Source organism: Mobula birostris, chromosome 1, assembly GCF_030028105.1.
Source record: "Mobula birostris isolate sMobBir1 chromosome 1, sMobBir1.hap1, whole genome shotgun sequence".
In the NCBI taxonomy this organism is placed as follows: Eukaryota; Metazoa; Chordata; class Chondrichthyes; order Myliobatiformes; family Myliobatidae; genus Mobula; species Mobula birostris.
The window spans coordinates 208,331,558-208,358,902 of NC_092370.1; the positions used below are offsets into that span (position 1 = coordinate 208,331,558).

Below are 27,345 nucleotides of genomic sequence, written 5' to 3' on the forward strand. Positions count from 1 at the left end.
TTGTAGGACTGGCTTAGCCTCATTGAATTGGAAGCTCCTGGATCTCTTTCGTGGCTATGAACAGTTGGAGATATGTCAGAGACCTAGTCACAGGATGGCTGAAAGATTTTAGTGAAGCCATGAAACTGTGAAGATAGCCAGGCTTGGATAAAAGGAGATCAGGGGTATCTTTGAAAGAAATATACTAAGATATTTACAAGTCAACATAGGAAAACTTCGTGGCTACTTGCTCAAAGAGAAATATAGGCATTGTCCCAAATATTTTGGGAAGAAACTCCTGTCCTTTTCCTAGTGATTTCATTGCTTTTCCTTTTTTGACAGTCATCAATATTTTCCTCCATTCAATGAGATGCAGCACATTTAAACTTCAACTTTATCCAGCCAGAAGAACAAACTTGTGCACTGGAACCTTAGCGGTCAAAATTAATTAGTAGCCTAAAGCTAGATTTCTGGGTAATTTCATAGTGCTGGTATTATCAACAGTACTGCTCCAGGTACCACAGAAATTATCCAGATTACCTCTGCATTGCTTTCTGTGATCGATCTCCATCTACCACCTTCCAGGTCACTGCCACAGTGTAGGTGCATTGTCTCAGTGTTTTTGAGGCCAGAGAAAAACAATCTTTTTCCACCCACGTTCCACCTAGGTTAATGAGACTACCTTCAAACTAGACTATACCTCTTCCTCGTCATCTTTAAACTAGGTGACACAATCCATTCATGCGTGGTGCATTCCAGTTCTTATTGTTGCACGTTTTCAGGGAAGCTAACTGAAGTAAGACTATCGTTCTATATATATTACTGTGAAATACAGATATGATTCACATTGAGCCTTTACTTTGAATTGCAGTCTTCAGAGAAAGAAAGAAATTATACAAGCGTCCAGTTCGTATCATAGACAGCCAATCATAACTTTCACTTCCTTAGAATATAGCAATGATATATGCAATGCATTGCCAAGATGCACAGTATTTTAACATGTATCAGCATAATGATAAGTACCTTGAGAAGTGATGTCTGTCATGATCTCCTGTGCCAATCGAATGGCAAGTGTTCCTGTATTGGTCGCATTGTCAATTAAAACGATCTGGATATGGGGAATTGCATCACTGGGGATAGTTTGCTTGGAAAAATGTTCTTTGTAAACTTTTGTCATGGACATCTGCACACCTTTGTTGTCACCCTAAGAAAACGAAAAGCAACACATTTGTTTTGTATTACTGTCTTTGATCTGCCAAGTCTTTCACACTGCTTTGCAGGAAGGTTATTAAATTAAATACAGAGTAAAAGATTAGCAAAGATAATATTTTGGGAGGATTGATAAGGTTGGGATATACAAACACAAGAAAATCTGCAGATGTTGGAAATCCAAGCAACACACACAAAATGCTGGAGGAAATCAGCAGGCCGGGCAGCATCTATGGAAAAAAGTAAACAGTTGAAGTTTCAGGCCGAGACCCTTCGTCAGGACCTGAGGAAGGGTCTCGGGCCAAAACATCAACTGTTTACTTTTTCCCATAAATGCTGACTGGCCTGCTGAGTTCCTGCATCATTTTGTGTGTGTTGTTAGGATATACAAAATGATTAGTAATAACTTAGAAAGTGCCGAGGAAAGGAGGGATATTCATGTAGATGCCCAAGGATCGCTGAAGCCAACAGCACTGGCAGATAAGGCGATTAAGTATGTCACAGCTAATGAAAGCAAGAGTAGATAAATTATAAAACTTTTGTTATGCCTCAATTGGAGTATTATATGCAGTTTTGGTTGTCAGACAATTTGAATGATATGATTGCGCTGGTGAGAATGCAGAAGAGATTCACCAGGATGTTGCCTTGATTGGAGTGTTTCATTTATGAGGACTGGGGAGGCTGCATTTGTTTTTTCTTGGAGCAGAGGCTGAGCCCAGGGAAGTGCAGGGGTGGAATGGGACCTGACCGAGCTATATGAATTCTGAGGGACATGGACAGGAAACATTTCCTCTTTAGCTCTGGTGACTATGACCAGATGAAGTCTTTAAAGTAAAGAGGATGAGACTTAGAGAATATTAGAGGAAAAAATTTGAATAAACATCATATTCCATTGGGCAGATTCCATTGCCTGACATGGTATTGAATGGCAATGAAAAGAATATCAGATCTGATGGTTTGCATTGCATTAGAATCTTTTCAGATTAGCTCAGTTAAGAGCATTACTGGAAAAGCTAAGAGTAAACTATGAAGGAGAAATCTGTTGCAATTTCCGTTTCTGCTAGTTATACTGTTTCACATTGTACAATGAGTGAGGACAGAATCACACTATACTCTCACATGGTTAATGAAAAGACCCAGCAAATGTTACCATTATGTCCAGGGAATCTTGCCTCAGGAGGTGCAGCGTGAAAGCCTTTAAGTGTAAGCAAGGAAGAGTCGGGATTCACTAACTGCCTGATGGAAAATTGCCTTTTTGAAATATTAAAGCAAACTGAATGAAGATTATACAACAAAATAATAATTAATATACAAGTCACTATATGAAGTCAAACACAGAAGGACAAAAGAGCAGAACATTGCATATAATATTTGGTTGGTAATAATTTTGTTAAAGACAGGAACACACTGAGTTTTGGAGACAACATACCAAGCCAAGGAACGAATTGATGAGTTGTGTTCTGTATAATTCCAGATCAAACCGATCATCATATTGTAAATAAATAATGGCACCTACATTCAATGCAACAGCATTATTTTTCATTCTTCCATTAAAAAAAAAGCCACAGCTATAATGTAATAATATTATTTTATAGTAATACATTTTAGTCATTTACAAGGCATTTTGCATGGATGATATAGAATGTCTTGGGTTCTTGTGATTACCTGTCAGCTTCTCCACTAGTTTATAGTTATATGTCACAGTGTTTGATTAGTTCCTCAACAGCTCCTTATGAGACTGGCTACATTGAACTTCTATCAAATATTGGCTCTCTTACTGCTTCCAAGTAAATGAGCAAATGAGAGTCTTTGGGGGAAAGAACCACGGTTTGGTTCCTGTGTAACAGCCTCTCAAACACTAAATGAGTGCACTGTTCATGGGGAAAACATGTGCTGCGTTAATGTATTGTAATTTTGTTCATTATATATGTAAAATGTAATTAGTGCCAGGTATATATTATGAAATTTATAGTTTTGATATTTAAAAAGACTGCTTCCATTTAGGGAATTTGAACGTGGGTGTTACGTGCCCACATACTCACAGTCCAGAAACTCCTGCACACCTGATTGCTGAGGCAACTACCTAATCAGCTGAGCACCTCATTGCATAGAAGGATGTGAACATGCTCAAGTAGCTCAGCTGTTGTTTGAACCAAACATCAGAATGGGGAAGAAATATGATCCAAGTGATTTTGACCATGGAATGATTGTTGGTGCAAGAAGGGATGGTTTTGAGTATCTCAGAAACTGCTGATCTCCTGGGATTTCCACACACAACAGTCCCTAGAGCTGGACTAGAATTTTTAGAGAATGGTGGAAAAACAAAGAACATCCAGTGAGTAGCAGTTCTACGGGCAAAAATGTCTTGTTAATGAGAGAGGTCAGAGGAGAATGGCCAGGCTAGTCAAGCTGACAGGAAGATGGCAGTAACTCAGATGACCATGTGTTACAACAGAGAGCCACTCTGAATGCACAACACATCAAACCTTGAAGTGGATGGCCTACAACAGCAGAAGCCCATTGAACGTGCATTCAGCGGCCTCTTTATCAGGTCCAGCAGGTGGCAGAGTGTATGTGTTTGCCATTGTTTGGAATCCAGCTGTTTTGGATCTTCTTGCCAATAGATGAAGACCTTATTCTGTCAACGTAACGTGCAACCTACCAATCTCTGAATGCAGAGGCGTTCTAATGTATTTGGCAACATTTATCCCTCAGTCAATGTAAATAAAGTAAGTGGCCTGGTCACTTGTCTCCTTTTCTCTTTCTAGCCTTGCTATATGGAATGAGTGCTGTCCCCAATGTTTCAATTTCAGAAGTACTCAACTAGCTGTGAAGTACCTTGAGACATCTTGTAGCCTTGAAGGACCCAGGAAAAATACATTTTATTTTGCTTGCTTTGCCGTGATCATCATCCATGCTTGATTCATGCATAACTCAGGTGTCTAGTGACGCACTTACTAAGTGCACGACTAGACGTGCATTTCTTTAGGCTAACAGGAGAACACGTTTTAAATATATATGGAAGACAATAGAACTAGTTATGGTCATCCATCCACAAAGCAACAAGTCAGATGAGAGAGTAGGTTAATTTTAATCTTCTGGTTGGTTGAAGAAGAACCCATTAATTTCCATTCCTCCACAACACACTCTTAATCCTTTAAATTTGACTTGGACTTGTTTTCTTTTCTTTTCGTTTCCCCCTCCCCTGCAGACCATATAATTTTGGAAGAGTGGTGAATCCGCAAGTTGCGATACTCATGCTATCACGAGCAAGAGACAGGAGAGCACCTTTCCTCTATCTGCAGCAAAAAGCAGGAAGTCCCAGTGGCTAACCATTTCAATTCAATTTCTCATTCCCAATCTGACATGCATTTCCGTGTGCTCCTCTAGTGCTATGATGAGGCCAAACTCAGACTGGAGGAGGAACATCTTATATTCCGGCTGAGTAGACTCCAACCTGATGGCATAAATATTAATTTATATAACTTCTGGTAATTCCATAACCCTCCCTGCCTTTTTCCATTATCTATTATCATTACTCTCACACCTCTTTGCTTCTCTTCAGCTGCCCTTCATCTTTCTCTGGTGCCCCTCCTCCTTGCCTTTCTTCCGTGGTCCGATGCCCTCTCCTCTCCTTCTCTTCCACCTATCATGTGCCAGTTGGTACTCCTTCCCCTCCCCTCCTCCATCTTCTAGCTCTGTCTTCTTCCTCCTTCCTTTTCATTCTGATGAAGGTTTTCTGTCCAAAATATCAACTGTTTATTCCCACCCGTGGATACTGCCTGATTTGCCGAATTCCTTCAGTATCTTATGTGTGTTTCCAGCATCTGCAGAATCGTTTGAGTTTATGAGAGACAGGATGTTTGGATAGGCCGTTATCTATCCTTGTGGTTACCATTAGTACATAAGCTATACAAATATGATTCATATTTACTTGGGTGTTCTAGATTATATTGCTGGAAAGACAAATGATAAATATATTTGCATTAAAGTTCTAATCCAATTAAATTTCTTAATACTTTGTACATTATTCCCAGTTATGCTCAGATCGATTGTCCCTCTCTGCAAAACCCTGTACGTAGTCAGAGAGAAGGAGCTTTACTCTGCAATGGATTACCACTATTCTAATTGAGGAAAACAGGAGACCAGGAATCAAAGTGTTCCATTTTCATGATATTGATACACTATATGAGTAAAATTGTTTTCTAAAATCTATAAAATAGACATGGATATAAATTGAACCTAAACTTACCACAAATCTCACAGCAGTGTCCTTGAGGCTTTAAGGGGTTTGTACAATCAAGATCTGCACAATAGCTTCTGAAATCTTGTTGCAAATTAGAACAAATCCTCCTTTGGTTCTGCAGATAAAAATAAGAGTTCCAGAGTCAGCAGTAGGCCAGATGCCTCTGTCTCAGAGGGTTGTGGGATCAGACTCCAGCTGCTGAAATACTCAGGCTAACAGAAGAGGCTACCACACTCCTCCGTGCCCTAACACTCACCAGATAAGACCTACCCTGGTTGGACCTCCCAAATTGCAACGCCTCACACTTCTCTGCATTAAATTCAATCTGCCATTTTTTCAGCCGGTCCAGACCCCACGGCAAGCTTTGATAGTCTTCCTCGCTGTCCACTACATTCCCAATCTTGATGTCATCCACAAATTTGCTGATCCATTTAACCACATTGTCATCCTGATCATTGATATAGATGACAACAGCAATGGATCCAGCACCGATTTCTACAGCACACCACTAGTCACAGGCCTCCAGTTAGAGAGACAACCATCTACTACCGCTCTAGCTTCTTCCGCAAAGCCAATGTTTAATCCAATTTCCTACCTCATCTTGAATGCCAAGCAACTGAACCATCTTGATCCTGCCTTGCTGAAATCCATGTAAACAACATCCACGGCCTTGCCTTCATCAACTTTCCCGTTAACTTCCCTGAAAACAACTCTGAGATTGGTTAATCATGACCTACAATGACAAAGCCATGCTGACTATCCCTAATTAGTCCATGTCTATGCAAATACTCATATACCTGGTCCCTTAGAATAACTTCCAATAACTCTCCCACTACAGATATCAGGCTTACCAGCCTATATTTTCCTGGTTTATTCTTACAGACGTTATTAAACAGTGGAACAACATTAGATATTCTCGAATCCTCCTGCACCTCACCTGCCATTTAAATATCTCTACTAGGGCCCTTGCAATTTCTGCACTTGACTCCCACATGGCCCAAAGGAATGCCTCATCAGGCCCTGGGGACTTATCCATCGTGATTTGCCTCAAGACAGCAAACACATCCTCCTCTGTAATCTGTATAGGGTCCATGATCTTGTTGCTGCTTTCCCTCACTTCCATAGACTCTGTCTTCCACATAAACCATTATGAAAAAATAATCTGTTTAAGATATCTTTAGGCTCCATCCATAGATTACCATTCTGATCATCCAGAGGACCAATTTTGTCTCTTGGAATCCTTGTGCTCTTAGCATGTCTATAGAGCCCCTGGGCTTCTCCTTCACCTTGTCTACTAAAGTAACATCTTCTTTCTTTCAGCTCTCCTGATTGCTTTCTCAAGTGTCCTCTTGCACTTCTTATACACAAGTTCTTCATTTGTTCCTACCTACCTATATTTCCTATACTCCACTTTTTTTCCTTCTTAACCAAGGCTTCCATATCTCTTGAAAACCAAAGTTCTCTAAACCTGTTATCCTTGTCTTTATTCTGAGAGGCACATACAAGCTTTGTACTCTCAAAATTTCACTTTTGAAGGCCTCCCATTTACCGGTACAACTCTGCCGTAAAGCAGCCTGTCCCAATCCACACTTGCCAGATCCTTTCTGATACCATCAAGTCTGACCTTTCTCCAGTTTAGAACCTGAGAACCAAACCTTTGCTTTTCCACAATTACTTTAAAACTAATGACATTATGATCACTAGGTGCGAAGTGTTCCCATACATAAACTTCTATCACGTGCCCTGTCACATTCCCTGATAGGAGATCAAGTACTGCACACTCTCTCATTAACACCAAGGAACTTAAGTTGCTGACCCTCTCCACTTCTGATCCCCCAATGAAAACGAGCTCATGGATCTCCAGTTTCTCCCTCCTGAAGTCAATTGTCAGCTCCTTGGTCTTGCTGGCATTGAGTGAGAGCTTGTTGTTGTGGCCGCACTCAGCCAGATTGTCAATCTCCCTCCTTTATGTTGCTTTGTCACCACCTTTGGTTTGGCCAGTGACAGTGGAGTCATCAGCCAACTTACATATGGGATTGGAGCTGTGCTGAGCCTCACAGTCATAAGCATGAAGCAAATAGAGAAGTTGTTGACTAAGCACGCAGCCCTATAGTGCACCTGTGTGCACAATGAGATTCTGGAGGTGATGTTGTTGCCAATCTGAAATTACTGGGGTCTGCAAGACAGGAAATCAAGGATCCAGTTGCACAAGGAGGTATTGAAGCCTGGGTCTTGGCACTTACTGATTAGTTTTGAGGTGATGATAGCTTTGTTTACTTAGCTGTAGTCACTGAAGAATATCCTGGTGTACGGATCTTCACTGTCCCGATGTTCCAGGGATGAGTGAAGGGCCAATTAAGTGACAGTAGGCAAATTGAAGCAGATCCAAGTTGCCTCTTAGGCAGGAGTTGACATGTTACGTCACCAACTTCTCAAAGCACTTCATCACCGTGGATGTAAGTGCTACTGGACAATAGTCATTGAGGCAGGTTACCACGTTCTTCTGAGGCACCGATATCATTGAAACCTGCTTAAATCAGGAGGGCATCTCAGACTGCCAAATGAGAGGATCATGATATCAGTGAACACTCCAACCAGCTGATCAGCACAGGCCATTAGTATTCAGCCAGGAATCCCATCTGGACCAGATGTTTTCCGTGGGTTCACCCCCATGAAAGATACTCTCACGTTGGCCTCAGAGACTGAAATCACAGGCTGTGGAAGTTGGTGAAGGACCTCCATATTTTGACAGCCAAAACAAGCTTAAAAGGCACTGAACTCACCTGGGAGCAAAACCTTTTGTCACCTAGGTAACTTGGTTTCCCCTTTGTAGAAGGTGATAGCATTCAAGCCCTACCTCAGCTGTCAAGCATCCTTTTTTGGTTCAAGTTTGGTTCCCAATTGCCACTTCGCACGCGGGATGGCTATATGGAGATCGTAACTGGACCTTTTGTATTTTACTTGGAATCCAGACCTGTACACCTCTGATCTGGCCCTCAGCAGATTGCGGATCTCATGGTTCATCCAGGGCGTCTGGTTTGCTAAGACTCTGAATGATATTGTGGGGACACACTTGTTTAAAACTGTTTTTACAAAGTCCGTGACAACCATGGTGTGTTGGCTCAGATTCTCTGATGGAGCCCTTGAACATGGCCCTGTCTACCAACTCAAAGCAATTCCATAGCTGCTCCTCTGTCTCCTACGATCATCTCTTTCTTGTCCGTATCTCTGGAGCTTTTCTGTTTATCTTCTGCCTGTGTACAGATAGGAAAAAGGACAGCCAGGTGATCAGATTTCCTGAAATGCGGTCCAGGCATGGACTGTGGGCAATCCTAATTGTAGTATAGTAGTGGTTGAGTGTGTTGGGACCCTGGTGCTGCAGGAGATATGTTGATGATAACTGGGCAGAGATTTCTTCAAACAAGTCTGACTGAAGTCTCCGACAATGATTTGAAAGGTGTTGGGGTTTCTTTTTTGCTAATGGTGACTCTCAGTACCTTGAGGACCTGGTTAACTTCTGCCTTTAGCGGTATGTAAGCGCAGCCAGGATCACGGAGGAGAACTCTCTTGGTAAGTAGAACAATCAGCATTTTGTCTTAGATGTTACAGGTTAGGGAACAAGAGTGTGACAAGGCCCCACAAAGTGTTTATCAAGAAACACAAAACACCTCTTTTTGCCTTTGAATCAGCAGTCTGGTCCACCTTACTGTAATTTATAGTATATTTTATCTACTGCACTGTACTGCTGTCACTAAACAACTACTTTCATGGCATATATCAGTGATAATAAACCTGATGCTGATTCTTCCTGCCCCTCTGAACACCCTTATAGTTTCAACAACTTTCAATTCTTGACTGGAATATATTCAATGATTCCATCTTTACAACTCTTCTTTATAGAGAATTCAAGAGATTCACAGCTCTCAGAACAAATTCTTCTTCATTTTTACCCATTATGATTAATCCCTCATTTTGAAACCATACGCCCTAGCTGTAGTTACCTCTGCTAAGGGAATACAGAACATCCTTTCAACATCCAGCCATTGGCCTTCCTAATTGGTTGCTGTATCTGTTTGTGAACCTTTGATTTCATTTACTTGGACCATTTGTATACCCATTCCATTTAAATTACAATTTGCTTTTTCATTCTCCCTTGTGAAGTTGACTACCACACAATTTCCTGTGCTATATATTAATTTGCAGGCTCTGTGTACCCTCCTGACAATGGGCTAGCCCGTCCATCCTGAAAGTTTGGCTATTGCACCCTTAGTCCCCTACACCCAAGTCAATACATTGCAACCAAATACTTTGATGGCAGAGCACTCATAAACTGCACCATCCTGTTTCTTCTAAAATCCCCAGAGCGGCTCTCTCCAGTGCTTGGCAATCAATAATTAAGTGGAGGACTTATATGAAGACGTAAACCACTTGATTCATGCTCCACCCTGTATAAATCTGTCTGTGTACTAAGCCAACCTAACGTCTGCATTTTGTTTTGCTACTTTTAACTTCTCATTAGCAGTCAGGAGTAGTTTGACTTTGTCCAAGCAGTTCATGTCAGGAACAGGAAATCTGATGTTTTGCGATGGACTCTTTTGCCAAAACGTTGATACACTATCTCTTTTTGGCTTCTTCCACAGCTACTAAGTGTCACCAACCAGCATTTTGTTTAGTCTGAGATCTTTAATGGCTTCTGCTTTTTCTTTTTTAATGTACTGATAATATTTATGGAGTGACTAATCACATGAAATTTGGATCACGGTGTTTCAGACTAGGTGTGGCCAAAATGCTTTGTGACACAAACCAATTCTACAGTGACTGCAGCAAAAAGCTGTTGCCATGGTGTAAGGTTCCCTTGACGTGTTAACATACGCTGAAGGGCAAAGGAGATGGTACTGCCCGTTAGTCAGCTGCTTTGACTGGCAGCTCTTCCTTCGCGGTCAGTAGAGACGGATTTGGTGGAAAGTGTGTTTGGTCTCCTCAGACATTTGCAAAAGCCACCAATTCCAAAGCACAAGTGGAACCATTTCCTTCCTCCTGCTTTTTCCCAGATTAAAGTGACACAGTGAAGTTCTGTGAGGATAACAGGAAGTGTTGTCACTTCTTCGTGACTTACTATGAAGTGAACTGACAAGAACCTTTGCACCTTTTGTTCTATTAGCAGTTGGAGGTATGTGGGAAATTCCTGTGTTTCAGTTTTATTGCACGTGAAGAGTAAGCCGCAGTATAAAGTCCACAAAAGTAATCAATCTGAGCTGTAGTTCACAGCTGAATCATATGGTCCAAAGAAATGCTCATTCATTTTCAATCTCAAGGCTATGACTAGTCACTTGGAATTTCTGTTAATAAACCACAAGGGAATGATAAGATTTCCGCTGATCCTCAGAGTCATATGCTTTTCCCATCAGCCTGTGTATGGTAACTTAGAATAGTTGTCCATGGAATAAAAGAACTTGGGTAGGAAACCGGTTACATAACAAGACACTGGCAAGAGAAAGAAGGAATTGTTCAGGAAGTGTACAGTGCGGGCCCCCAGGGGACAGGCTGAGGATCACTTTAGCAGGATGTCCAACAGTGCAGAGCTCATTCAGCAAATCACTGGAGCGTCAGCCCAGGATTTCAGCTCAAACCTAGAATGGCTGCTGAATTTCAAACCTGACATAAATCTTACACTGAAGAATGACTCTCACCTATGAAGATCCACCTTGGCACACAGAATGTCTGAATGAAGATTTCTTAAAAATCTCAGCTGACCATCTTTGTAATATTGTTTATGGCTGAGTTAGTGAACAATGTCAAAAGGATGCACATCTTATATTACGCTGGAGGATGGATAATGACAATGCCCATCCTTAATTGCCCTTGAGAGAGAGATGAGTCAGTCACATCAGAGGATCAGGAGATACATGTGGTAATTGTGGTCCAATAGCTAGAGCACACAAAACTCAAGCAGCTAAGGTTCAATCCTGTCCTGAGGTGCTATCAGTCTGGCCTTTGCACCTTCTACATATGGACTGCATCCTCTTGGAGCATTAGTTTACTCTTGCGTCCCAGACTTGTAAGTTGATTTGCAGGAAACTGCCCCAAGTGTAAAAGAGATGCAGGAGACTGGAGGAAAATTGTTGACCGAGAACAAAAAATGGGAATGAGACCAATGCCATTGCTTTGAGAGTTGGCATAAATTCAACAAACTAAATCGTGGTATTTATGGTTATGAGAAATAAATTATAGGCCAGAAGACCAGGCAAGGTTTTATTGCTCCAGAAGAGTTTATACATGATCTAATGGTTTCGTGATCACCAAAACATGAGATTATGTTTGGATTACTTCTTTTCATGTAATGTGTCAATGATTTGGATGATGGAACGGATGGTTTTGTGTTCACATTAGCAGATGATATGAAGATAGCTGGAGAGGCAGGTGGTGCTGAGGAAACAGGGAGTCTGCAGAAGGACTTACACAAGGAGAATGAGCAAAGTGGCAGATGGAATACACTGCTGGGAAGTTAATGGCTTGCACTTTGGTAGAAGGAATAAAACTATAGACTATTTTCTAAATGGGCAGAAAATTCAAAAATCCAAGGTGCAATGGAACTTGGGAGCCCATGTGTAGGATTCCCTAAAGGTTAATTTGCCAGTTGAGTCAGTGGTGAGGAAGGCAAAAGCAACGTTAGCATTCATTTCAAGAGCATCAGGACATAGAATCAAAGATGTAATGCTAAGGCTTAGTAAGACAATGGTCAGGCCAATGGTCAGGGTGATGGATTGGGAGCAGTATAGCTCCCTTATCTAAGAAAGGATGTTCCGGGTTTAAAGAGGGCCCAGAGGAGATTCACGAGAATGATTCTGGGAATGAAAGGATTATTGTATGAGGAGCATTTGATGGTTCAGGGCTTGTACTTGCTGGAGTTTAGAAGAATGAGGGGGGAATCTCATTGAAACATATCAAATATCGAAAGGTCTAGACAGAGTGGATGTGGAAACAACATTTCCTATAGTGGGGAGATCTAGGATCGGAGGCTAGAGCCTCAGAATAGGACATTCTCTTAAAACAGAGATGAGAAGGAATTTTTTTAACTAAAGGGTGGCAAATCAATGGAAATCATTGGCACAGACAGCTGTGGAAGCCAAGTCATTGGTATATTTAAAGCAGAGGTTGATAGTTCCTTGATTAGTAAGGATGTCAAACGTTAAGGGAGGAACAGGATTGAGAGGGATAATAAATCAGCTTTGATGGAATGGCAGAGCAGACTCAATGGGCTGAATGGCCCAATTCTCCTCATGTATCATTGTCCTTCAGCTCACAGTTAAGGGACTAATTAGCCTTTGAAAAAACTTACGCATTACCATACTCTGAATCACAAACCTTTCGTGGAAATCTAGACCATACTCACTGTAGAAACTTCAGATCAGCACATCGATTAGATCCTTACATCAGAATTACCACATTCACAGCCAGATTTATCTTCACATTTGGTGTTGGTCACAGCGACGGAGGCATTTCCATGGAACTGCAGTCTTCCAGTGTTTGACTGTTTGTAATTATTAAAATCTCCACTACTAATAAATTTCTGCAACGCAAGACAACATTTTCAATTTCACATTATTCAAATGAGCAAAACCAAATTGACACATGACATTTCACTTTCAGCCACAGAAAATGACGAAAGCTTGTTTTCAGGGGTGCTGTCATACGGTATAGGATTGGGGTTTTTGGCCTACAAGGTTCATCCTGACCATTGAAATTGTCCGTGCTATCCTCATTTACTACACTTAGTCCGTACCTTTCTACTGTATACCTTGGTAATTTCAGTGCTTATCCAGATTTTTCTTAAATGTTGTGAAAGTACCTGACTCCACCACATCCTCAGACAATATGTTCCAGCATCCAAATACTAACATAAAATTCCCCTTCAAATCTCTTCTAAACCTTGTACCTCTCACTTGATGCTTATGCCCTCATCTGTCCCTTGTTGGATGAAAGATTCTTACTATTTATCTCTCCCAATTTTGTAAAACCCTATCAGCTTACCCCTCAGCCTCCTACACTCCGGAAAAATCAAACCAATCCATCCATCTCCCCAGATAACTGAAACGCTCCAGTCCAGGCAACGTCTCTTCTACTAATCTCTCCAACACATTCACATCATTTTTTGCTGTGTGGCAACTAGAATTGTACATAATTAACAAGGAGTAGCCTTACTAATGTTTGTTACCATTTTAGCGTGGCATCCTCGTTTACAATACCATGGCTGATTAGTGTAAGCATGACACACGCTGTGAGCAAACCCAGGGTGAGGAGGACACTGAATGGGCTGCCCGTCGTAGCAAAGCAGGAGCACAGTGCAGGTGACATTTGCTTCTTCAGTCAGACACACTGGCTTGGTCACACATTAAGAGTAGCCACTGCCTGCTCTATTCAGAGCTGTCCACTTTCGGGAAGCTTGACTTGAAACACTAACACTGTTTCTCACCTTAGGTGTAGCCTCTACATTAAGCCTTCATACTCTATATTAAGAAAAGCAGATGATACTTTTAAGTCCTGACGAAGGGTCTTGGCCTGAAATGTCGACTGTACCTCTTCCTAGAGATGTTGCCTGGCCTGCTGCATTCACCAGCAACTTTGATGTGTGTTGCTGATACTTTTAGGAGCTGTTTAGATAGGCACATGAATGTGAGGAAAATGGAAGGATATGACATTGCTAATTTAATTGGTTCAGCACAACACTGCAGGCCAAAGAGCCTGTCCTGTGCTGTACTGTTCTATGTTCTATACTGGAAGAAATTAGTTATCATACAAAGAAGTAAGCACTCACCCTATTCATTAGAGAAATAGTTTTAACATTAATATACTGTGCGTCCAAATCCACACGGAAAGATGTTCCAGGTTGAAAGACAACATCATCATGTTGGCAAGGGACACTTTCTTCGTCCAAAGTAAAGGTGTATTTGTTTTTTTCCAACTCACTTTTTGATGAAATTGTCTGCCAATATTTGGGATCATACCACTTATACTGATCAGGATCATTGAAAGTGATATCTTCACCTGCGGTTGAAAAAGCATGCACTTTAGCACTTCAGCATTGATATCTTTACTGAAGCTCTGTTGATTTCTGTTGGACTCATTCTAATGAGACAATTATTTCTGGAAAATTAAATCACAATGATTTTGTAAATAATGTAAGCATTAAACTCTCCAGTTACCAGCACAGATAATATGCATACAAGGACTCAAGTAACATTTGCAATAGGAAGTTATGTGTCAAGCTCAAGGTCCATTTCTCACACCAGCATGTTTTACAGCTTTGACAGACAACAGTTCTAGATAATGGAGTACAAAGGACCATTTGTATTGGTTGCCATTGAGTGCTCAGGATTTGCTTAAAACTGCAATTGTTTCAAGACCATTTGATTTAGATTACCTCGGGTCCACATAGGAAACTTGGAGATGTCGAAATTGAAGGTTACATGAGGAGCATAACGTTAATGGGGTGGGGGAGAAGAGGGGAGGATGCAGCACACTTGAACTGGAATCATTAAAAGACAAGGAAGCATAGCCTGCAGAATGCTTTGTTGGACTCTTTGTACAAATATAGTGGGGAAGTTCTCTTATATCCTCATTTATGAGTGATGGACTGACTGAAAATGAGAGTATTTTAAAAAGATTTTTAAGAAATAGCCTTATTTTTTGCTGAAAGCTGTTGAGGAGTTCAAGAGATGGGCATTAAAGTGTAAGCAGAATGTTGATTGTGTGGGAAGGAGCCAGCAATCAGAAAGAACTTGGGAAATATAGAGTGTAAAAGCAAAAGACATTCGCCCCTTGAATTAAACACCATACATTAAAGGAGTCAAAAAAGAACACAGATCTGAAGTGGCGACCGAAAACTTGGAGTACAAGTTAGGACAATTAGGATGATCATTACTCAGCTTAAAAATTGAACAGTATCAAGAGAAGTATGTAGAATCACAGATTATTTTTAGTGGTACAGACTTCATTTAGAGTTAAACACAGATTTCCCTTCCATGAATTAAATGGGTCAGATTTCTCTTTTTCCCTGCTTCCAGTGTTATGGCTACTTGAGGGCAATAAGTACTGTAGCTTGGCAAATCCAAAAGGTTTGAGGTTGGTCAGCACTATGAAATGTTTTTATGTTGAAACAACTAAGTACTCTACTATTGAAAGGTAGACTGGTTTTTATCCTGCTAAAAAAAAAAGTGAGAGCCACTAAATAATGATAATCCTGTCTCCCCTATATTTCCGCAGTTCCTGGAAGGATCACCAGGATCCTGAAGAAATACTGGATTAATACCATCCACAAACCCGCAAGGATGACCTGGAATTTGGGTTGGCTGGCATTTACAGGATTCCCTGTGAATGCAGAGCAGCGTATAATTGGCCAAGTGGAATGCACGGTGGAAACCCGCATCAAGGAGCACAGGAGGTGTATTCGTTTGGGTTACCCAGAGAAATCGGTGGTAGCAGAAAATTGCATTTACAATGGCCATAGGATTGACTTCAATGGTGCAAAACTACTGGTCCACGCCAACGGCTTCTGGGACGGCCTGGTAAAGGAAACCATTGAAATCAAACTAGAGCAAAGGAATTTTAACAAAGATGAAGGTCTCGCTCAAGTAAGAACTGGAAGTCGATTATAAACAAGGTTGGAGAGCAGAAACCAGATTGGATGAGGACTAGCCAATCAGGAGGGACATACTATGGGGGTACCACCAGACTAGACATGCCCAGGCATCATCCCTGAAGATGATGGCAGAGATTGTCATTGAAACGTTGGTTATAATCAATATCATACTTGACTGGAAGCCGAAGAAGAGTTTATTTGTAATGATATACCTCTTTCACATCCTGGTTCAATCTGACCATCACTTGCAGCAAATCCAGCACTGTGACTGAGAATGAACTCCCCATCAAGGGGTGTGTACTAACAAAATAGAAATAAGTAAAAGAATCATTATAATTCAGATTGATAAAAGTTTAAATTGTTTAACAGTGTAATATTGTTACTTGATGCATGACATTTTAATCTGCCAGCTCACTGACAAAGAGCTTTATTTTGTAAATGAAATTTCCATGGGTTATTCAATTTTGTTATTTCCTGGAAGAATAGAACATTTAATTTATTGTTAAATAGGATCTTCTAATTGGCCACAGTCTCAGGAAAACATCACTATTGCACAAATGAGGTAGTTTCAGATCCTATATCAGCCATCTCAGGGTTTCTGAATCCTTGCACAATTTAGTATTAATTACAACCATATTATAGACATATTATTTCAGACTAGTGCAAAGAAATACTCTTCGCTCAGTAAAAGTCCTATCCTGCACCATTTCATTCACTCCCTATCCTTTTCCTTCCAGACATGCATTGTAAACGTCTTACCAGAAGCAAAGTTTGTAAACTCTTCTCAGATTCTAATGCCCTTGAGTGCAAAAGCTTCCTGCTACCTACTGTTCCATATGCTGTTACAACACCATTAACTTGCAATAGTATAATTCTTCAATGTAGTATATGGAGTTGATCAATGTAACATTTGATTGAGATTTTCCAAAACTCACTAAATTCCAGGAGGGTACCAGAAGACAATCAATGTGAATCCTTCATTCAAAAAGAGAGGAGGCCAGAGAAGGGGAACTCAGGCCAGATGTTTTGATATCTACTGTGAGTAAGTTCTGGAGTCAATAACCAATCATTCAGAAAAGCTGAATATAATCAAACCTAGTCACCATGCACGGATGTGACAGGAAAATTTAAGACTTGTAGTGTATTTAGATTTCCAAATGCATTTAATAAGATGCCACTTTAGAGACTAGTGCATAAACTAAGAGCCCAAGATGTTGGAGAAAGGGTGTTGATATGGATAGAAAACTGGATGTCACATAGAAAATCAAAGTTGAAATGACCAACTCCTTTGGATGAAGGGATGCAAGTAGTGCAATATTTCAGCGATCGGTTCCTGATCCTCAGGTTTTCACTATTTATATAACAGACCCAAGAGAGAGAACAATTGTAAGGTTGCCAGGTATGCTGATGATACTAAAATAGGTGGAAGGGTCAAGATGATAAGGACATTGTGATTATGTTGAGGTATAGAGAGTCTGAGTGACTGGGCAATATCTGGCACTTGGATTTTAATGTAGGAAAGTGTGAGGTCATGCTGTTTGATAAGAGGAAACAAGACAAATTGTTATCTAAATGCAGAGGGATGGGAATGAATGAAGTAAAGAACAACTTAAGTGTTCGACTGCATGAGTCACAATAAGTTAAAAAAACAGGTTCAACAGGTAGGTAAGAAGGCAAAGAGCATATTTTAATGTAGGGTGGTTTTGTTATAATTGTATGGGACATTGGTAAGGCCGTTCCTGAAATACTGTGCACAGCTTTGGACCTCCGAACTAATGCTAGATAGAATAGCATTGGAATAAGTTCCAAGTAAATTTTAATCAAAGTCAATTTATTATCGAAGTATGTATATGTCACTATATACAAACCAGAGATTCATTTCCTTGTGGGCATATTGAATAAATCGATAGAATAATAACCATAACAGAATCAGTGAAAGATTACCCAACTAGGGGGTTGAACCACAGAGCAGAAAACAAACTGTGCAAACACAAAAAGAAGAAATAATAATAAATAAGTAATAAATACCAAAAACATGAGATGAAGAATTCTTGAAAGTGAGTCTTTTGGTTGTGGGAACATTTCAATGATGGGGCAAATGAAGTTGAGTGAAGTTATCTCCTTTGGTTCAAGAGCCTGATGGTTGAGGGGTAATAACTGCTCCTGAACCTGGTGGTGTGAGTCCTCTGGCTCCTGTTCCATTTTCCTGATGGCAGCAGTGAGAAGTGCATAACACTAAGGGGCAGAAAACGCTGGTGGGAGTTGTGTACAGGCCACCTAACAGTAGTAGTGAGGTTGGGGACGGCATTAACCAGGAAATAAGAAATGCGTGCAATAAAGGAACAGCAGTTATAATGCAAACAGCAGGAATTCTGCAGATGCTGGAAATTCAAGCAACACATAAAAGTTGCTGGTGAACACAGCAGGCCAGGCAGCATGTCTAGGAAGAGGGCCACGAGCATCTCTAGGAAGAGGGTCAGGCAGCATCTCTAGGAAGAGGGCCAGGCAGCATCTGTAGGCAGAGGGCCAGGCAGCATCTGTAGGAAGAGGGCCAGGCAGTCTCGGCCTGAAACGTCGACTGCACCTCTTCCTAGAGATGCTGCCTGGCCTGCTGCGTTCATAAGCAGTTATAATGGGTGACTTCAATCTACATATAGATTGGGCGAACCAAATTGATAAGAGTGCTGAGGATGAGGATTTCTTGGAATGTATGCGGGGTAGTTTTCTGAACCAACATGTCGAGGAACCAACTAGAGAGCAGACTATTCTAGACTGGGTATTGAGCAACGAGGAAGGGTTAATTAGCAATCTTGTCGTGAGAGGACCCTTGGGTAAGAGTGACCATAATATGGTGGAATTCCTCATTAAGATGGAGAGTGACATAGTTAATTCAGAAACAAAGGTTCTGAACTTAAAGAAGGGTAACTTTGAAGGTATGAGATGTGAATTAGCTAAGATAGACTGGCAAATGATACTTAAAGGGTTGACGGTGGATATGCATTGGCAAGCACTTAAAGATCGCATGGATGAACTACAACAATTGTTCATCCCAGTTTGGCAAAAGAATAAATCAAGGAAGGTAGTGCATCCATGGGTGACAAGGGAAATTAGGGATAGTATCAATTCCAAAGAAGAAACATACAAATTAGCCAGAAAAAGCAGCTCACCTGAGGACTGGGAGAAATTCAGAGTCCAGCAGAGGAGGACAAAGGGCTTAATTAGGAAAGGGAAAAAAAATTATGAGAGAAAGCTGACAGGGAACATAAAAACTGACTATAAAAGCTTTTATAGATATGTGAAAAGAAAAAGATTGGTTAAGACAAATGTAGATCCATTACTGTCAGAAACAGATGAATTGATCATGGGGAACAACGACATGGCAGACCAATTGGATAACTACTTTGGTTCTGTCTTCACTAAGGAGGACATAAATAATCTTCCGGAAATAGTAAGGGACCGAGGGTTGAGTGAGATGGAGGAACTGAGGGAAATACATGTTAGTAGGGAAGTGGTGTTAGGTAAATTGAAGGGATTGAAGGCAGATAAATCCCAGGGCCAGATGGTCAGCATCCCAGGGTGCTTAAGGAAGTAGCCCAAGAAATAGTGGATGCATTAGTGATAATTTTTCAAAACTCTTTAGATTCTGGATTAGTTCCTGAGGATTGGAGGGTGGCTAATGTAACCCCGCTTTTTAAAAAAAGGAGGGAGAGAGAAACTGGGGAATTATAGACCGGTGAGCCTGACATCAGTGGTGGGGAAAATGCTAGAGTCAGTTATCAAAGATGTGATAACAGCACATTTGGAAAGCGGTGAAATCATTGGACAAAGTCAGCATGGATTTGTGAAAGGAAAATCATGTCTGACAAATCTCATAGAATTTTTTGAGGATGTAACTAGTAGAGTGGATAGGGGAGAACCAGTGGATGTGGTATACTTGGATTTTCAAAAGGCTTTTGACAAGGTCCCACACAGGAGATTAGTGTGCAAACTTAAAGCACACGGTATTGGGGGTATGGTATTGATGTGGATAGACAATTGGTTGGCAGACAGGAAGCAAAGAGTGGGAATAATCGGGACCTTTTCAGAATGGCAGGCAGTGACTAGTGGGGTACCGCAAGGCTCAGTGCTGGGACCCCAGTTGTTTACAACATATATTAATGACTTAGACGAGGGAATTAAATGCAGCATCTCCAAGTCTGCGGATGACACGAAGCTGGGCGGCAGTGTTAGCTGTGAGGAAAATGCTAAGAGGATGCAGGGTGACTTGGATAGGTTAGGTGAGTGGGCAAATTCATGGCAGATGCAATTTAATGTGGATAAATGTGAGGTTATCCACTTTGGTGGCAAGAACAGGGAAACAGATTATTATCTGAATGGTGGCCAATTAGGAAAAGGGGAGGTGCAACGAGACCTGGGTGTCATTGTACACCAGTCATTGAAAGTGGGCATGCAGGTACAGCAGGCGGTGGAAAAAGGCGAATGGTATGCTGGCATTCATAGCAAGAGGATTCGAGTACAGGAGCAGGGAGGTTCTACTGCAGTTGTACAAGGCCTTGGTGAGACCACACCTAGAGTATTGTGTGCAGTTTTGGTCATCTAATCTGAGGAAGGACATTATTGCTATAGAGGGAGTACAAAGAAGGTTCGCCAGATTGATTCCTGGGATGGCAGGACTTTCATAATGATGAAAGATTGGATTGACTAGGCTTATACTCACTGGAATTTAGAAGATTGAGGGGGGATCTGATTGAAACGCATAAAATTCTAAAGGGATTGGACAGACTAGATGCAGAAAGATTGTTCCTGATGCTGGGGAAGTCCAGAACGAGGGGTCACAGTTTGAGGATAAAGGGGAAGCCTTTTAGGACCAAGATGAGGAAAAACTTCTTCACACAGAGAGTGGTGAATCTGTGGAATTCTTTGCCACAGGAAACAGTTGAGGCCAGTTCATTGGCGATATTTAAGAGGGAGTTAGATAAGGCCCTTGTGGCTAAAGGGATCAGGGGGTATGGAGAGAAGGCAGGTATAGGGTTCTGAGTTGGATGATCAGCCATGATCGTAATGAATGGCGGTGCAGGCTCGAAGGGCCGAATGGCCTACTCCTGCACCTGTTTTCTGTGTTTCTATGTCCTGGGTGGCCAGGGTTCCTGATGAAGGATGCTGCTTTCCTGTGACAGTGTTTCACATAGATGTGCTGAATGCTAAGGAGGGCTTTACCCATGATGGACTGGGCATTATCCACTACTTCTTGTAGTATTTTCTGTTCAAGGGCATTGGTGTTTCCATACCATGTTGTGATGCAGACAGTCAATGTGCTCTCCACCACACATCTGTAGAATGTTTGTGGATGTAAATGCTACTGGGCGATGGTCATCGAGGCAGGATACCACACTTTTCTTGGCACTGGTATAATTGAAGCCTGCTTGGAGCAGGGGGGTTACAACACACTGCCGAAGCAAGAGGTTAAGGATCTCAGTGAACACTCCAGCCAGTTGATCATCACAGGCCTTTAGTACTTGCCCAGGTACCTCATCTGTGCTAGGCACTTTTCACGGGTTCCCCCTTCTGAAGGCTGCTTGCACATCGGCTTCAAACACTGAAATCACAGGATCATTGGGGGATGTGGGAGTTTATGATGGCTTCTCTATATTTTGACAGTCAAAGTGAGCATAAAAGGCATTAATCTCATCTGGAAGTGAAGCCCGTGTTGCCAAAGTCACTCGATTTAACTTTATAAGACGTGATAACATTCAAGCCCTGGCACGACTGTCGAGCATCCTTTGTTGATTCAACTTTGGTCCAGAATTGCTACTTCGCGTGTGAAATCACTTCCCAGAGGTTGTATCTGGACCTCTTGTAACTTTCTTGGTCACCAGACATGAATGCCTCAGATCAGCTTCTCAACAAATTTTGGATCTCATTGTTCATTTAGAGCTTCTGATTGGGGAAGACGCTGAATGATTTTGTGGTGGAACACTCATCTACAGCGTTTTGCTAATGCCCATTACAACCACGGCGTACTCACTGAAATCCACAGATGAGTCTTTGGCCCTGTCCACTGACTCAGAGCAATCCCATAGCCACTCCTCTACCTCCCGTGACCACCTCTTTGTTATCCTAATCTCTGGAACATTACTCTTTATCCTGCAGGTAGGAGAAAGATAGCCAAGTGATCTGATTTACTGAAGTGTGTTCTGGGCATGGAACAGTGGGCATTCCTTATCCAAGTATAACAATGGTCAAGTGTTTTGGAACCTCTGGTGCTACAGGCTATATGTGGATGATAATTGGGCAAGATTTTCTTCAAACAAGCCTGGATGAAGTCTCCAACTATGATTTGAAATGAGTCTTGTTTCTTGTTTGGAGACAGCATCATGTAGTATCGCGAGCAATTGATTATAGCCAGCCGCTGGTGGTATGTCAACTCTGGTGAGAGTCTCGGATGAAAACTCCCTAGGTAAATAAAATGGATAGCATTTGGCTGTTAGGTGTTCCAAATCGGCGGAACTTGAGTCTGACAAAACCGCCGCACAAGGCACCACTGAGAGTTTATCATGAAACACATGCCATCTCCTTTTGCCTTTTCCAAATCAATAGTTCAGTCCATTCTATAAACTGAGAAGCCGTCAGGTCTGACTGCTGTATCTGGCATGCTGGTAGAATGTCAGATGCTGCCTGGCCTGCTGACTTCCTCCAGCATTTTGTGTGTGATGCTGGGAGAAAGCCACGTTTCAGTCAAACATAGAAGTCAACAGTCTCTCATTTCTCTCTAATACAGCAATCTTGTCCGCAGGTCCTCAGTTTTGTTCTCCAGTGACTACACATTTGCCAGTAAGATGCTGGGAAGAGGGGCCTCATCCCACTGCATTTCAGCCCAGCTTGGAGTCCCCCTCCTGCCTCACTTCCGGCCAAGGCAATGAGTCTTCATCTGTTTAACGGTGCCAAACACACCTGGTTAGCTGAGTCCTTCAGGCGATCATGAAATTGGAAAATCACTAAGTTCATTTAAAAGCACATTGCGTAGAGGGAAAGTACATGCTGCAGACTGCAGGGAGAGTAATTGAAAAAGGTATATTTAGAAGTATATTTAGAACTGTTGTCTGCAGCCCACAGAACGTCACTGACGATCATTGGCGCTATCTTGTACTTGAAGCAGTCCAGAGGAGTTTCACCAATCTTGCTCCTGGGATAAGAGGATTGGCCTATCATAACAAGCCAAAGAGTCTGGATCACTATTTCTTAGAGTTTAAATAAATGAAGGGTGACCTTCTTCAAACATTGAGGATTCTAAGAACATTTTACAGGAATAATACTGAGACCTTTGCAACAATGGGAAGTCTTGAACAAGGGAACATACTTACAAGATAAGGAACTAGTCATTAAAAACTGATCTGTGTAGAATTTTTTTTTAATCACATTGTAGTAAACCTCTACAATTCTGTTCACAAGGGTGGTGCAGGCCAGATCATTGGAGATTTTTATGATGGAGATAAGTAAATATTTTGAAAGACTGAGGAATTGAGGACTATATGGAACTTGCATTGAAAAGGAGTTAAGCACAGCATAGATCAGCCATGATCATATTAAAAAAGGGATGGTGGTGGGAGAAAGAATACGGGCTTAAGGGGTTTTCTGGCTGCCTTCTATTTTCCTGTGTTCTTGATTTCTTCTAAAATAAACCAGGATAATTCTGCTGCAAAAATCAGACAGAAGAATCCACACTAAATGAAAGAAGTGCATGAACAAACACTTAGTAAATGTCAGTTTCAAAAAGAGTGTTAAAGTAGCAATGGGAATGGAGAAATAGAAGGTTTTAAGGGGGAAATTTTAGCATGTGCAATCAAGATGAGGGGTAGCACTAGGATTGGGGAAGAGGAGTTGACATGGAAAGGACTGAATTGAGTCAGGGGTTCACCTGATTTCAATGCTTCAAGCACGCACATTACATAAGCATGTCGTACTGGAAGAAGAACAGAGATCACGCAGGACAAGGGTTTGAAGCCCTTCATATACAGGGATAAATAGTTTAAACTTTTGGTTTCAATGGACTGGAGTCTATGTAAACCAGGAAGAACAAGCATTATGGCAGAGGAAGGCTTGGTGCAGAGCAGGATAAAGGCAGTGGTGCTTTAACTGAGCTGAAATTTACAGAACCAGAGGGATGGGAGACCGGCCAAAGAAAACTGCTGACTCCGAGGGTGATGAAGACATGTGTTGGAGTAGTGTCATTAGCCAGATAAGTGTAGCTACAGTTATAACACATCCTGGTTAAACCATACCTCATGCACTGTGAACTTTAGGAAAGCAAAATGGCCTTGAATAAGCATTAACCAGTGATAACTGGATTTAACTGGGAAGAGAGATTACAGAAACCATGGTAGCAGTTTGGAATTTAGGATGTTAGGAGGTGAATTAGGTTATGTTTTCAGTATACAACTAGAAACTGAAAAGGTCAAAGGAGAGAGATAATCAAAGGAGACAATCACTGCTGATTGTGTGCAGTGACCAAAGATTAGAAAAAAAGTACAGCCAGGTGTGAAGTTTGCAAACATTTCCAGGCATTGAAAGGAATAGAAGCTTGGAATATATTTCCACAAAGAGAAATTGATGCTTTGTTAGCTGCTAATGTTAAAAGAAAAAGCTTACTGAACCCAAGCTATTAAGGGATGTGGGGAGAAGGTGAGTCTAGAAAGTCCATGATTCGATTGGATGGTGGAAGAGGTTCAAGAGGCCAAATTATCCACTCCCACTCCTCGGTGCAGTAGGTAGTCTTTGTGATAGAGTAGCCCATGAAGTCAGTGCATGCTGAAGTTCCAAATAGTCTGGTTCAGCCTGAGACAATCGGTGAGGAGGAGGATTGAATTAGTGACATGATGAGTGAGAAGCATAAAAACCCCGTGTTTCAACAAAGCGAATTAGGGATGGATGAATAATAAACTGAAATCTGATTTACCACTGAAAAGTTAATCATTCTCTTGCCTGTACAAGTTCTGTCACTTCAGGCCAGCGTGCCTACAAAGCTGTAATGAGCATCGTGTTGTAACATAGACCTTGGACTAAGATGTTTTCCTACATTTCCAATCTATAATTCTGCTAGAATCTGCTGACCTGCTCAAACAAGTTTTAGTCATTTCAGAATATATTGAGGTAAAGGTGTGGTCAATTCAATCAAATGCAAATCTAGCATATCTCATTAAAATCTGATAGAAGGATAACTCACGCTTTCAATGTAATTACAAATTATGCTACCAGCAAAACACCAAAGCTTTTCTTCAGCATTTTCCATAATAAGGTCCTCCAATAATCAGCATGCTCATAGAATGTGTTTTATCCTTGGTGTGAATGTGAAAGTTAGAGGAGATGTACTAATTTTTAGACTTTAGACCCAGTCTTCTGTGAACACTTAAAAAATAAACAGGGAATGAAGTGTAGCAAACCTCAAAAATTGCCAATGCTGCCTACAGAAGGTATCTAAGATACTTCAAGTGCAGCATAAAAACATCAGAAATAATCGCAACTTTTTGGGCACAGAACCTCTCAAGATCTTTCTCCCTTATTTCCTTGCACCTTAATCTCAACTTTGAATATATTCAGTCACTGAACAACCATAATCCTCTGAGGTCTAAAAAGAAATAATGTCCTCACCAAAATCCTAAATGGTCTTCTCCCAAGTCTAGACTCTCCTCAAGCTACAGGGCCACTTACCATCCAGTCCATCAATCCTTCTTAGAATCTTAAATCAATGTGACCACCTCTAACCTTCATAAATTGCATTGACTGTAAATAAATATTAAACAATCCCTCCTCAAAGGATTATTGTCTCATCCCAGGAATCTATCTAATACATAAATCTACCCCGTAATCTTCAAGTAAATTCTATAGACACACACCAAATGTCACTTTAGCCCTATACAGTCTTAGGAAGACATTATCACTTAATTTCATTTTAATCCTATTGCATAAAATATAATATACCTTTTGCAAATCACGCAGCAGTGCACTAAAATCTTTCTGTGCACCATGTTTACTGGTTTCTCACCCATTTAAAATATTGTTTTTCAATTCTTCCTACAAATTTCATAACTTCACATTTTTCTAAGTGATAACTTTTGCCCACTTACTTAACTTCACTGTATCAAGTCGCAGACCTTTTGTAGTTTCCTCCTCTGCAACATCAGCAAACTTAGATAAGCCACCACTAAATCTTTTTTTTTGGTGATTAATACAGCTGAAGGATGGTGCTGGAGTCTTGGGTCTGGGGCAAGGTTTGATCGACTTGGTGGACTGGACTCTGCTGTTCATATTGCGCTGAGTTAGTGGTTTCTGGTTGCTGCTTTGTGCGGTATTAATCAGGGTGAACTTGCTCTGTGGCCTGTGGTCAGTGAAATGGCACAGCACTTGACCGGATTGAACTGAGCTGAAGCTCAACATTCCCCAGCTGTTTCATTGACTTTGTGGTTGATCATTTATATTTTGTGTTTTTTTGCTCAATTTTTTTTGGTATTTGTAAGATTTGTTCTTTTCTTTTGTGTGCGGGGGGTTTGGTGTTTTCTCTGAATGGGTCCCATGGTTTTCTTTGTTTCATGGCTGTCTGTGAGAAGATGGATATTAGGGTTCTATACTGCATACACACATTGATAATAAATGTACTTTGAATCTTTGAAAAGACCCACTTTTGGCATCCATTTAGTAATAGTTTGCCAACCCAGAAATTATGCATTTATTCCTACCATTTTCTGACCTTCACAAATTCTATCAGTGCTAATGTCCAACTCTAAATCTCAGTCAACCCTGTGGACTCATTATTAATAATATTTCAACATGGTCCCTTATCAAATGTCTGTTGAAAACACGTTGGTTTCCCCCATTTACCATGCCAGTTACATTCAGAAAAAGCTCCATTCTATTACTCTGACATGACTTCTTCAATAACACAATACAACCTCTGCCTAAACAAACTAGAATTTAAAGGATCTTTTAAGCATCCCTAATGATGGATTCCAGCATTTTACTAACAGCAAGTGCACGGCTGACCACTCTTCAGTTCTATATTCAGTCTTCTCCCTCTTTAAATACCAGTTTTACAGTTATTAGTTCTAATATGCTGCCAATGTTTCACAATCAATGAATTTCTGTGAGACCAACACTGGTCCATGTGCAAAGTTTGCAGCCACCTCTTAGATTGCTGCACAGAATTCCATCAGGTCTGCCATACACCTGAATATCTGTTGTATTTTACATTGAGTGATAATACTACTGTTATCTTCCTTCA

At 41.0% G+C, this 27,345-nt stretch overlaps 1 protein-coding gene across 1 annotated transcript in view; it reads right to left on the reverse strand.

Annotated features, from left to right (window-relative positions):
* Positions 1-27,345, reverse strand: part of amn (amnion associated transmembrane protein) — a 52,393-nt gene that overhangs the window by 10,569 nt on the left and 14,479 nt on the right. Inside the window, exons 4-9 of the mRNA XM_072282645.1 lie at positions 16,286-16,373; positions 14,250-14,479; positions 12,867-13,004; positions 5,441-5,549; positions 2,618-2,700; positions 1,003-1,183 (exon numbers count right to left, since the gene is read on the reverse strand). Of these exons, the coding sequence (XP_072138746.1) occupies positions 1,003-1,183; positions 2,618-2,700; positions 5,441-5,549; positions 12,867-13,004; positions 14,250-14,479; positions 16,286-16,373 (829 nt within the window). The remainder of the gene's footprint in view (positions 1-1,002; positions 1,184-2,617; positions 2,701-5,440; positions 5,550-12,866; positions 13,005-14,249; positions 14,480-16,285; positions 16,374-27,345) is intronic.